The 13,971-nt window shown below is 36.4% G+C and overlaps 1 protein-coding gene across 6 annotated transcripts in view; it reads left to right on the top strand.

The window, feature by feature from the left end:
* PTPRM (protein tyrosine phosphatase receptor type M) overlaps positions 1-13,971 on the top strand; it is a 495,115-nt gene that overhangs the window by 189,783 nt on the left and 291,361 nt on the right. For all 6 annotated transcript variants that reach the window (XM_086740639.1, XM_086740640.1, XM_086740643.1 and 3 more), the window contains exon 6: positions 4,473-4,647. In XM_086740639.1, the coding sequence (XP_086596765.1) occupies positions 4,473-4,647 (175 nt within the window). The remainder of the gene's footprint in view (positions 1-4,472; positions 4,648-13,971) is intronic.

Below are 13,971 nucleotides of genomic sequence, written 5' to 3'. Positions count from 1 at the left end.
ACTATATTTTTCTTTCAATTGTATTTAAAACAAACAAACAAATAGACCCCGCCCAGAAAACAGGAGGATACTGCAAATTTGCTCCAACAATCTGTTTTAGTGGGTTTTAATATAGAGTACCATAGTGTTGCATTGTAAATAATGAGGTTTTTACTCTTTTCTGGAATGAGATTAGTAAATTATGGATTTACCATTTTTTGCTTAATTTTCCATAAGATATGATGTATTTTTGAAGACTCAGGCTTTCACTTAAAAACTGGTAGTTCACAAGACCTATCGGCAAATTTCAGAATCTATCTTTAAAATAACTGAGATCAAGGTTTCAATGACTGTAATTCTTAAAGCAATAGATCCTAAGTGATCTCTTTTACTTGTGGGACTTGAGAATGTTGCATTAGTGAGTGTTAAAGACTTACTTTTGTGAATGCTACTAAAAATAATTATATGTAAAAAAACTGTAGTGGGGTGTAGTAATATGTTCAATAAATGGATGTTCGTTTAATATAAGTAAGTTATTTATAGCCATTCTAAGTCAAATAGCTGTTGACAATCAGCACTTGTTTATTATAGAATGTACTTAAAGGGCCCAGTTAAATGTGGAAAATAAAATATTATTGACATTCTTCTCCGAATTTTGGATAGTTAACTAACCCATAAAAGTGACCACTGTCACTCCTGTGCTACTCTCTGAAGAACAGCGTGCAGTAAATCAGAGAGAAGAAAATGTGGATCACAAATAAAGGAAGTGAAGCTGACTGTGTGGATACAGTTAAAACAGAAGCAATTCTTTATTTGTATATCAAATTCTAACAAGTGTTTTTTTCATGCTAAAGGTAGTCTTTTGCCATTTGTCCATTGCTGAAATAAGTGTTTGGGAGACATGGTAGGTGTGGGTTTGTTTGTTTTGGGTTTTGTTTGTTTTTTTTTTCTTTTCAAACTCTTCTGCAATGCCTGTTGATTGAAATTTTCTTGTACTTGAATTCATTACCTTCATTAGCATCCCTTTATGCTCAGGCTTAAGTCAGTTAGACCTGACTCTCCTACTCATTTGCTGTCATCCCAGAAGAGAGGGAAGACTTACTCTCCTGAGCTTTATTTTTTCTCGTGGAAACTAGAACAATTATGTTTCTTAGTCATTGTCTTTTCAAAAACACATGTTTTCCTTGAAAATATTTTTCCCAAAGATATTAAAGAAAAAAAATCTGGGGTTTTTTTTGTCTCCTTTGAGTTCTGGTAGGAAATGTTGTGCCAGTGATTTCTGTGGGACTATTTGAGTTCTAACATATAATTAGACACTCTACACTGTGCCTCTATGAGTTCATAATGTTTAAGAGAAGTCAGTCAAGATAATCTTTATTAATAATAATCTCACATATACTTTACAGGTGTGTTATAATAATAAAGACTTTTTATTCTGGTGCTCTGTCATGAATTTTGAAGCCACTATTAATTACCTGTTTCACATCTGGATTTCGGTAGTGAGGCAAAAATGCTCAAATCCTCTGTAGAGACAAGCTGAGTTACGTTTAAGGTTCATGTAGCTTGTTCATTTGAGCAAAATGATGCATGCTTCTGAAATGTGCTTCAAAGTCTCTCTTTTTCAGTCAAAATTATTGACTCGTGAATGGATAGCATGTGTTGTATGGCTGTATAGTCCATTATTTGATCAAACTAAGATTTCCTCTTGTAGAACAGCAGTTAAGATGTTTGAAATCAGGGCAGGTTACTGTGTTAAAAAATAAACAGGTGAAAACGATTATGACACCCCAGTGAAATACTAATTTATTATAAATGCTGCAATGCATTGATTAGTTCAAATTTTCATTCTAGATACGCACAGAAAAAGATGGGAAATATGTCCTATGGGGCTGAGTGTTTGAGTATTTCCCTTTGTGAGCTGCTGGCAGTTTATATGACAAGCTAGGCAATGTTGTTTAGGATTCCTACTGGCCATTGGGAGGTCTGAGGGTGCTGGTGTGGTAGGAGACAAGTCCTCTGTGTGGGGCCAGCGAGGACCTATCCATGGTCTCCTCTCCTCATGGGCTGCAGGTTACGGCTGAAATTATACTGCCTCATGATGTTGCCTAGTCCTTTCCCTTCACCTCTTTCTTCCTGTAACAGCGTCCTTTAGGCTTTGTTGGGCGAGAACAGCAAGAAATTTATGTGCATGTTCAGTTGTGTTATAACTCATGGTCCTGGTAAATTCTGGATGCAGGTGTCCCACAGGGAAGGGTGGGTGTACTGTGCAGGCTGGAGTGCGGAGGGGCTTGTTCACACTCTAAATGACCTGAGCTAGTTTAGGTCCTAGAATTAATCAGTGTGTGGCTGTATGTTATTCCCTAGAGAATAACTTACCCTGTTTCTTGGCAGGATAAAATAGGCTATGTAAAGCTTCCTGATGTTGCAACTAGAAAAAAAGAAAAACTAGCGTGGGTGGATATAATGTAAGCACATGATTTGGCTATGCACAGAGTCCTTAAAGAGTCTGAAAGCTGCAGAAATATATTTTAAAACCATGTGGTTTGTGACTGGTCAGCAGCTCTGATAATTAGGATTAATCATTTACTGTCTTAGGTAAAAAATAACGTTGCTTTCAAGAAATATTAGTTCTCCAAAATCATAATTAACCCACTGCTTGCTTCATGCTGCCTGCAGCCATACTTGCTAGAAGGATATTACAGTGGCAAAATCAGTAAAAATAATACTTGAAATAATACTTAAATATTTCTTTCCAAGTTTTGTTTTTAGTAACTGCCATGCCACGTCAGAGAAGCCAGTTTATCAGCAGCTCAGAATTCTAGAAATTTTAAGGAGCTGGCAATTATCTGAAGTAATTCTCAAGTAATAATTTAAGACTGAGTAATTTTTTACATGATAGTACATTCGTTTATGGGCATCTTACAAGCATTTTTTTTTCTTTTAAACAAGCTGTGCTTCACTCACATTTATTTTTGAAGAGGAAATAACTCTACCTTATTGTGCATGAGAATCAGTATTTGCTGTTGGTTATGCTGCTTCTTTGGCATTAATGGATGATCAACTTTGACTTGATTTTGTGATTTATGGAAGAGTTTAATTTTGTGTGGCTGGTATTTGAAACTCTCTGGTTATACCTGATATTTTAAGGGTATTTTCAATAAGGTGGCGAGTATAGGCTGTAACAAACTGAGGTCAGAATTTCCTATATAAAGTCTTAAATTGCACTCGACAAGCTACGAATGCTAGGCAGAAAAACAGACATCACCAGCTGTGTTGTTGGTTTGTAGAAGCTCAGTAGTGCAGGACCCTTGCCCTGCTTGAAGCTCCTGAAGTCAGAAAAACCTACTAAAAATAACCAGTATCATTGCATAGCATCAGACTGTGCATATGCCTTCCTGGAGAGAGCGTCTTTTGGGAGGTGCTTGTTGGGGTTCTCTAGTTTCTCTCGATGTTTTGGTGATGGCTGTAGCCTTCAGTTTGTTGAAATGCCTATGTTTCTGTGAAAAGCACATCATGCTTGCTTGTAAATCACTGGATTTTGTATATGGGTTTTTTTTTTTTCAGCCAGCTCTAGTAATTTGATGATTTTACATTTTCTGAGGGTTTTTGAGTGCGTGGATCCTGTTTCATGGGCAGATGGAGGATGAGCTCTGATGAGAATCTGAGAGCCAAGTCTCTCTGCCCTCATCTTTGTGTCAGAGTACATGGCAAGATGTCAGCTCTGTCTTCTTCTGCCTGCTACCCCCTCTTTTTCCCTCCTCTAGCTGTGCACCAGATCACATGAAGGAGCAGACCAGTAGCATGGGACTTATGCTGGGCCTTGTACTCCTCAGCTGTTAGGTAGCTCATTTTCTTGTGCTGTCCATGCATTATGTTGAACTGAGGGCGAGACACTGCACTCAGGTAGAAACTGCCCAGTTTCCAGTACCATGCTGAGGAAGTGAGAGATGGAGACAACTTCAGCCTTGTTGGTCATTCGCCTGGTAAATTCTGCCTAGGCTCTTCCACCTGAGTCACTGATAACCCCGTGTGTAGATGCAGCTGTATGAGAACCATCCACTTCCATTTCTGTGTGTGCTGTGCAAGACGCATATGTCAAGTAGCAGATGCAGAGGGAAAGAGAAAACAGAGACTGAGTATGCTAGGTTTCAGGGTTTCATGTTTCTTTAAAAGAAATAACTTTAAATATTTGTGTAAAGCAAGCCAAGCAAGTAAATGTTACATTGCTCTTAAATCTTTCTATTAGTTAATCTATAAAGAGTTGAAAGCAGCTGTTCCAGATGAGTGGTTGCCCACTGATGATGAATGGTTTAACTCACATGGGAAGGCAGCAAAGTCTCACACAGCATAAACATCTGTAAAAGTAACATACAGACTTCTGCTTTTATCTTGCCTCCTCTCTTGGGGAACTTGAGAGAAATAAAATCAGTTTTCAGTATTTTTTTTTTTTGAACAGGACTAACAATATTCTTTTTTTTTGTTTCTCTGCCTAGGGTATTTATGTAAGGGATGCACCTTTGAAGGACATAAAAGTGTTCAACTTTCGCCGATTTGTAGCTCTTTTTAGCGTGGTAAATGCCACGAAGCGGGACGCTGGCAACTATCGCTGCATGATACGGACAGAAGGAGGAGTTGGTGTATCAAACTATGCAGAACTGATAGTCAAAGGTATTTCACAATAAAAAAAAATTGGTATTTGCATACTCAGTGTATAGAATAAGGACCTGCAATTGCTAATTCAGTAAGAATGTCACCTATAGCCTGTTAAAGTCAGGAAGAGGTTCCATAAATAGGTTGTTTATGTAAATATAAAGAATCTATCCAGCTGTAACAAGAGAATGACAGAAGAAGCCAAGGTTAATCAGCTAGTTATTTGTTGATTGTTATTTTAAATAATTCCCCAAAGTACACTGTTTAGAACTATATGTTTTTAAGAGTATATTTATGAGATTTTTTTTAAAACGTATGAATATAACGCTGGCTACTTACCTCCTTTATGGAGATTGCATTCTAAAAATATATTTACTGCAAAATACGAAAGATTTACATTAAAATGAACACATAAAATACACATATTCCAACATATGGAAGGTTGGTTTTAAAAACAGCAGGAAACTTAAATGGAATTAGAATGCATACAGATACATCTATCCTTATCGCAGAAAAGTGGCTAAACAATTTTTTAAAATTCATTATATTTAAATTACATTTTGATCACTTCTTACTTTTATACTACTATTTTGGAAGAACAAAGTTGTTTTGTTGTTCTTTCAGAGACAAAGACAGATTCTGTAGCACCTAAGCTGTGGAGCCATATTGTTGTGTTTTATGTCTTCCCTTTCTGGTCCATTCTGTGCCTGGCAAACAAGAAGTGAGATGAAGGGCTAAAGGCTCTTTTTCTCTTCTTTTTGGAAACAATTTGATCTAAGTTGGCAAGGAGTGAACGAGTGCCCTAAAATTAAGTCCACCGCAGGTATGGAGTTTTCCTCTGAGAATTAAGGAGGACACATTTGCATCTATTATGCATTGTCCAATTTTAGAAACAGTGTCTTTCACTGGACAGGACTTTTTTTTTTTTTTGAGGATAGCATTCGGATTATCATGAAGCTGTTCTAATAGAATTAAAGAAACACAGGCTAAGGAGTAACAGGAGCAATAAATTAATTTTTATGTAGTACCTTCTTGTCACTCTGCTTTCCAAATTCTGCTCTAGGTTTTATCTTTAGGGTTAAGATATAAATTAACGTTTCTTATAAATTAGTCATCTAATTAAAAAAAACAGTACCTGTTGCAGTATAAGAGTTTGTACAGTTCTGGTTGCAGACAGCAGACTCAATAAGGGGCTTTGTTATTTGTTGTTCTGGGATTTGCTCTTTTCCTTCTCCTAAATCTTTAATTGGTTTTTTTGTATTTATAAACCTATATGGGATTTATTGGTTTAAAGATGAGATCCTTTTCCTAGAGGCAACTTAAATGTGGGATAGTAATCAAGGTGTAGGATAACTGTTACATCTGAAAACGTAGCACAGATCTTGTTTCTGAAGTCAATATAGAAAGCATGTGTATGACAATCTAGCAGTAAACGAAGAGTTTGAAGGACAGGAGGACAGTGGCATAAATAAAGAATCAGGCCAAGACATAAAAAAATCAAAGTAAAGGTTTGGGGAAAAAAAAAGATGAGATCAAGTGAGAACAATAGAGCCTACATTAAGAAGACATAGAAAGGTTAGTGGTTAGACTGTAGATAAGGGTGAGTTTTTTGAATTAAAGAAAAATCAAGGGGGATATTTGAGAAGGAAATGAGTGGAATAATGGAGAAGTGGTATGGTTTGTACAGTGTTGGTGAGATGAGCAGGAGTTGGTTGGAGAGGAAGAAAGTTGGGCTATGGGTTAGACTGAGGAATAACAGGCTAGCTGTAGAAGGTGCAAGAGAGCCATAAAGAAGAAGGAACCGTTTTGCAAGAGTAAGAATATGGTTTTAGTGGATATGTTATAGAGAAAATGGAGGAAGCAGGACTAGACGAGGAAGAGGAGGTTGCGAATAACCAGTGTATGAAGATAACATGACAAAACAAATTGTAGTATGAAAACTTAGATGAGCTATTTGAATGGATAGATGAAGAAAGAAACAGAGAAGGTGAGATGAGAATATAATTATAAGGCATGGTGGAAAAAATGAGATTATTTCAGTCCAAGTAAAGATTGCATGAAAAGGAAATAAAAGAGTGGCCAAAAGTGGAAATATATGGAAATGGGCAAAGAGAGCAAGAAAGGGTAGAGTGTTGAACCCCATCAGGAGTACTGAAGCATCTTTCAGACCTAACATCAGTGGAAACAAGGAAGAACAGAGACTGCCTGAAGGAGGCAGATGGAAGATTGACTGCATTAATGACAGGAGGTACGGAAAGCTGAAGAAGTTAGATTTTTTCCAGTTTTTTGATTTAAGATATTTTAATTTATTAGTGTTCCTTTTGGAGTGCAGTAGATGAAATTATGAAGCTTATCATTAAAGCATTTGTGCTTACTCAGATTCTTTCAGGAAATTTGCACTGGGCACTGTGAACAAGTGGATAGCCTTCGGGTGTAATCCCATTAACTACTTGTAGAGTGGCAAAGTAATTATGGTAATCCCCATTGCCTGTATTGGAGCTTTTATGAGACCACCTGCAGGTCATTCCTTCTGACCTAGAAAGACCCATTTTAAACATTTTGCTCTAAATCCTTAAATGACTATACTGCAATAGCAGCATTAGGGGCTAATTAGTAAATATGCTTTCTTATTGATGGCGTAGAATTAAGAAACTGTATTTCCTAATTTTTTCAGCAGCTTTTTTACAGTGTTAGTTATCAGAATTCAAATATAATGGATGGATTACAGTGCACCTGTATCTTCTTTTTAATCCATTACCATAAATAAATAATGAAAAATGTACATTTACCGTATGGCACATAATGCTTAGTGTACTTGGGAATTACTGATGGCTTAATAATAGTATGTGTAAAAACAGTGGTGTAATCACTACCCACTCTTTGTTGCAAACAATGAATCTAATTCTCTTCTCATTTACGCTGGTGTAACTAAGCTGACTTAAGAGGAATTTCCCTGGAATTACATTGCTAGGATGACAGGAGAGTTAAACCTAGTGTTTGTAAGTGAAAGAGAATCAGTTCTTCACATTTATTGTGCTCTGTTTAATTTTGGTTGTTGAACTTGTAACTCAAGTTGTGAATAAGTAAATCCTGCACTGGATTTGTTTTTTGTTTTTTTTTTTTTTTTAATATCTTTAATTTAAGTAGGGACATTTGCACAGTAGAGTGGATTACAACTACGTACAACATTCGTACTACTTCATTGTAGAAGTAGTTTCACTAAATGGAAACTTATTCTAAGTGGATTCCAGTTACTTTCTTATGTAAACCTCTTTAAAATTTGTAGTGCTGCTGTGGCGTGATGTTATGTGGCACTGCAGACCAGGTATGAGAACTTTGGAAATCAGCAGAAGGGCCACTGGTATCAGGTGCTGCAAACCAAACCTGAAATCACAAAGGGATAGGAATGAAATCTTGAAGATGAGAGATATGTAAGAAGCTGCCAAAGGTTCCTTTTTTAAATTTTTTTTTCCTCTTTTTTTCACCTGAGCAGATACGGTTACAGCAGGGTTTAATTTGTATGGAAGAAAGAAAAAAAATAAGCAATTAAAGAGCTGTCAGTTAATCCCATGTTATCTTATTAAAGAACTGTAAACATAAATATTGTCTTGTTAATGAGCAAAAAGCCTGTCAGTGAACAATTAGTCTGGCCTTACCCGAGAAGGAAAAAAGGGGTTTTTTTTTTTTAAAACTTGTTTGTGTTATCTTACATGCCTTTTAGAGGATGGTGAAATAAAGTATTGATTGCTGTATTTAAATAAATCCTAAAGGGGAGGTTTTCGGTTTACCCAAGTGTTTGTTCTGATAGGAAAGGCTGAAAAGACAAGTGCCTTGTCATTGTGTGTGCTCAAACTACACAGTATCCTCATCTAAGTTTGTCAGAGAATTGGATTGAAATGTCACTTTGTCTAATGGGAGTCATGAAATTGGCCTTGTCAGATCACCCACTTATTGTAAAAAACAGCAGTTCTTGTCTAATAGGTGACATAAAAGTAATCAAACATTGAGCAAAAGGAAAATAGTAGGGTGGAATTGATTAAATGTATTTGGTGAAGTAAATTAGACTTCCACATACAGTCCTTAGGTTGAATTTTTTTAATAGTGGGCAGATCCAACACCGATTAGATTTAGGAGAACAGAATGAGCCTGTCTGAGCAGACATCAGATTATTACAGAGTTCAGACTGCTTATTGAGTTCAAACAAGGTAAACCCAGGTGTCAAACTGGTTAAAAGGAGTGTTGTTAGGTTTTTAAGCAAGGGCATAGAAAGGTAACCATCTGTAATGCTGGCAGCTTAAATGTCCGCTTCTTTCCAAATGGAGGATTTAGCACCAGCAAGAGAACCAGACTTCTTCTGGACCTCTAGAGCGAAGAATTTATTCTGGAGGGCAAAATCATTTTGAGAACAAAACACAATGACAAAATATTAAAGATTGCTTATCTGTTGTATCAGTTGTTCTCATACATTAAGTATACACAGGAACTTAACATCTGTTTTCTTTCTCTGCTGACCAGCCTTTTGTGCTGGATCCATCAGTCTGTCTATGCTGTTTTTTACAAATAGTGGTATTAGGACTTATTTTATTATTAGGACTTATTTTTATGATTGCCTGACAATTCCTATTATGAAGTCCTACTTTTCGGTGCTCATGTTTTGACAAAATGACTTCAGGCTCCTACTTTCCAGTGTGGGTGTATGCCTCCGCCTGAAGGTTTTGAGAAAACCTCCAGCCAAAACAGTTGAGATAGTTCAACCATCTCAGCAAACTTTCCATAGGAAAGTACTGGAGACTTTAAGCTTTGAAGAAGGAACTTTTTTTTTCAGAAGGGTAATAGTTGTGTCAAGAATACTTCTGATTTTCTGTTCCTGTAAAAATCTGTTGTCAAGTGTAGTTGATTTACCAGCTACTAAAAAACCCCATCAAAAATGCTGTTCTGATAGGAGACTTTTCTGAGTTAAACTCTCAAATTCCCCCCAAATTCTAGTAACAGTGAATGGAATTTAAAGGGAAGTGCTGATCTAAGCTCCTCTGGCATAGGCTGGATCCAGGCACAAGAATGAAAAACTGGGAGCTTACCATTCCTATGCTTTTAGTATTACAGCCTTCCACTTCACCGAGCCCTTGTAGTGTGAGGGTAAAATGGTGAGACGCATGATGTGGATAGCAAGGGGTGCAAAACCAAGAAGCTACGTACTTGGATGAGGTTGTCAGTGTTGAAACTGAAAGGTATGGCAAAGTGGGAGGTCTTTGAAATGAAAGGGGAGGTAGCTAAAAACTGGGACTACATTGGAGCACTAAAAACTAGGGAGAAAGACAACAAAGGGTGGAAGATAAACATATAGATAATGCATATGTAAAATATATATATGTGCTTATATACTTATGTATATGTAGAAGATGAGGAGCGGGGCTGACACCAGTGGAAAAGGTAGTGCAGGAGGGAAGAGGAAAAGCAGATGCTAGCGAGAAGCATGGTTAGAAGAGCAGCAGCAGACTGTTCTAGAACAAAGGCAGGGAGAGGAGCAGGCACAGACTTTAGAGATACAGCCTGGGGTAACCAAAAAACAAGCCTGGGGTGAGAATTTAGTGGTGTTTGGAATGTAGGGGTGGTGACTGTAGTGCGGGGAGAAAATGAAAACTGATCAAAACTGAGAATGGGAAGGGTAGGTGGATTTAGACCACTTAGGTAAGCAGATGAGGATGGAGCGAGAGCAAGTGCAGGCTGAGGCGCCACTGTCTTAACAGAGTTGGTGAGTCAGGAATGGGCAAGTCAGACCAATTGGGTTTGGGAGGAATCGTGTTTGCGGGGGGGGGAACAGTTTGTGCCAGGTTAGGGATGGGTGGTAATACTACTGCTGCTACCACTACTGGAGCGTGTAGCAGTTTATCTACTAATGTCCAGCTAATTAAATTATACCTGCTTAGGCTTATTAGTGTGTAATATGAGGAAACTTGTTCTTCTGTAATGTTTCAAAATATGTATAAAATACAATAATGACATTCTCTTAAATGGTGAATTTTAAAGTAATTTTAAGAACATTAGGATACTGGGTCAGGTCAAGTTTTCATCCTGAACAGTCTCAGTAAAGGAATAGTGTAAAATTAGCTCACATGTTACCCATTATATTGTTTAATTACTGCTTCGGCAGGATATAGTTAAAGACTTAAAAAAAAAAAATTGCATGAAGAACTGTGGTGTTTCAAAGTCATTGACATGTCTTTTGTTATCAGTGGGTTATTTGTTGTCCTTCGTCTGCAATTAAATGCTGTAAAATGACACTGCTTTCCATCATTTCCAAAGGGATGGAATCATTTGCATGCTTAAAAGAGGAGCACAATAATATATATGTGTATTAAAAAAACCCCAAAATAGGAATATGAAATAAAAAATTCTTAAAATAAAGCTGTTTAGTTGATTTCAAGACTGTAACATTATAATGATTTGATTAGTTTTCTAATAATTAAGATGTCATTAATGTGGATGTAGCATCAGAGATGATTGATACCTTTTTTAATCACTTCACCTAGTCATGATGTGCTGAACAGTATCACGTGGGAATGTCATGTCATTGTCTTTCTAACAGTTACTATTCAATTAAAAAAAATATATCTTGCAGGATAAATGTTTCTTCCCTGTTCCCCCACAAATGTAGCATAGCTCCATTCTCCCACTCTCTCACCTCAAAAGAAAAATTTAAAAATGTTATTATTAATATTGAAGTAGATTTTTTCATTTTTCAAATTATCTCTTCTGAGCCACAGAGGAGAAATGCCTGGTTTTTGTGTTCTACAGCTCAATTAAATCTCAGGGATTTACATTATATCCACTGGCATCTCTGTGTGATGCCTTTCCCCTCCCTATTAAAATTTTAAAAGAACTTCAGAACATAAAGAACCTTGTTAGGATCTTGTAGAAAATATTTGGAAATTCTGTATAATTTAAAGCGTGAAGCAGTGTAAATAAAGGAGCTGCCATTTCAAGTATGTTTCCATTTAATATAGAGGCATGTAAGAATAAATAGTTTATATCAATGTACAGCTAAATTTGGTTTTATCCTCTGCATAAAAGAAGGGTTGATTCCTTATCATAAAGGCTTTGTCTTTTTCTCTTATTTACTGTGAATGATTTATTTATATACAGTGACATTAGAGCATCTGCCTAGAGCTTTCCGACGTCTGCAAACCTCTGGCTTTGTAAGATTCCCACAATTTTCTTTCCATAAGGGATTATGCCCATCGCCATTTGTCACATAATTCAGGAAGAGGTCACCTGTCTGTCCAAAGTCTAAAAAGCCTTAGATTTGAAATTATGGATAAACTCACCTTATTTTCTTGAGTTAATATTCTCTTTTATAAGCTTGCCTTTAAAGGGTTTCACAATAGTCAATAGCCTCGTTTGCTTCTGTTTCAAGAGAGATCTACAAGGAATAAGTCTTCTACTGTTGTACTAAATAACCACTGCTGCAAACTTGTTTCTGCAGTCAGTTGGAATTCCTTCCTTGAATGTACATAGCTGTAAAATCACAGGTCTATTGTATCATTTTCATATAGGTATTAATCAGAAAATAATTTGCGTGGTATTTATTTGAGACTACACCAGTGGCCACCAGTAAAACTGTTTTCAGTGAAAGATGGAGCTGCAGTCTAGTACCTGATTAAGTGATTCAAACTCCTCAGTATCCTAAAAAAAATTAAATCATTCTGCCTAAAGGAGGAATAAGTGAATAAATCAGAACAACTTCCATACTTCAGTAATGACATTGGCTCATTGTATTTGGTAGTACACCACTTGTCTTAAAGTGCCTGCTAAACTCTGAGTCTCATGTTTTTAACCAGTCACTTAATAATGAGCATCATATTTGTAATGAAAGGTTCATTTTATGTAAGCTCGATCTCTGGTAAGAAGACTACTTTTAGTATTAAACTATGTTACTAGTCTTAAACTGCAGTATATGCAGGCTTTGCTGAAATCATGCCGCTTGCATTAACCTTTTGCACTTTGGTCACAAAGGAATGAAAAATATGCCCCGAGGGATAAAAAGACAATAAAATACTGCCTATTTCAAGAACTTGTAATACTTGGAATGAATTGGTGTAACCACTAACCTTAGTGACCTACCTCCTGAGTTTGCATTTTGAATGGCACTTCAACAGCCTTTAGTAGCATTTGAAACTTGAAAGTAATTAACTGTTCTTTCAGCATGGCTAAGTAAATGCCTTAGGATGCTCAATAAAAGTTCCATTTCATGTCTTGGTTCACAAAACAGCCTAATGATTTAAAATTGATGCTAAATCATTTTGAGTCAAGTCAGAACTGTTTCCAGACATGCTATCGCTGTATGAAGCCACAGTTTATATATTCAGGAACAATAATTTCAGTAAAACTGCAGTATGTGTCTAACTGAAAGATGACATCAGTTTGCCATATATTACTGCTGACATATAACAGTGTTTTCCCTAGTGATTTGAAAGTGTAAACAATATTCTTTATGTACTGGAATCTACCACAATATATTAAGCTATTTTTGTGTCAATTGCAATCAGTAATAATTAGTAGACATCTCTGGAGACATTCTGGATTCTTGCTCAGTGTGTCATGTTTTTCGTTACAGTAGTCAATTAGTTTTGTTAAGGTGAAAATATATGATGCCAATACCTATGTTTGTTGTTTTGTGATGTCATATTTCAGCAGTTACTAACAGATTGCACAGACTGAAGTTTACATACAAGTGTCCACTTCTAATTAGACACACTGTCTATCTGAGGCATAGCTAATCTCCAGTGTACTTAGTGCTTGACGAGTTAGGGACTCTTTCTTTATATAAAAAAGGTAGCATAACGTAGGATAATTAATGCTTATTAAAATAGCAATTCTACTATTTCTCAGGAAATACTAATACTTATTTCCAGAGTTTCTTTCTCCCTTGTGCTTCGTTCTTTTATGTTCTTTGCTTTAACTCTGAGTTTGAAGTCTTTGAGAAAATGATGAAATATATAAATTCAGCTCCTTTTCTGTTTGACTGCCTACATCTCAACATGTTGGGAAATGGTTAGCAGAAGAGGATAAATCTGCATCTACAGCTTAGGGAAGACAGATGTTGTATGTTCATTACATATTCTCTGAAGCCTTAAGAAGGTGGCAGTGTTTGCTGATAGATATGTTAAGGGTATTGGATCAAACAGTGCCTTATTACAACGACCTGGTTTCATTCTACATGGATATATTTAACCAGTGGGAAGGTGAATTTTATGCAGGTGTGGTGCATGAAACAGCAGAGTAGTTTCCTGGTTAATCAACAGGAAAAAATGGATTTTTTTAATTTACCATTGAAAAGAGAGG

Source organism: Chlamydotis macqueenii, chromosome 2 (genome assembly GCF_036417535.1).
Source record: "Chlamydotis macqueenii isolate bChlMac1 chromosome 2, bChlMac1.mat, whole genome shotgun sequence".
NCBI lineage: Eukaryota > Metazoa > Chordata > Aves > Otidiformes > Otididae > Chlamydotis > Chlamydotis macqueenii.
This window is presented reverse-complemented; position numbering and strand designations above follow the sequence as displayed.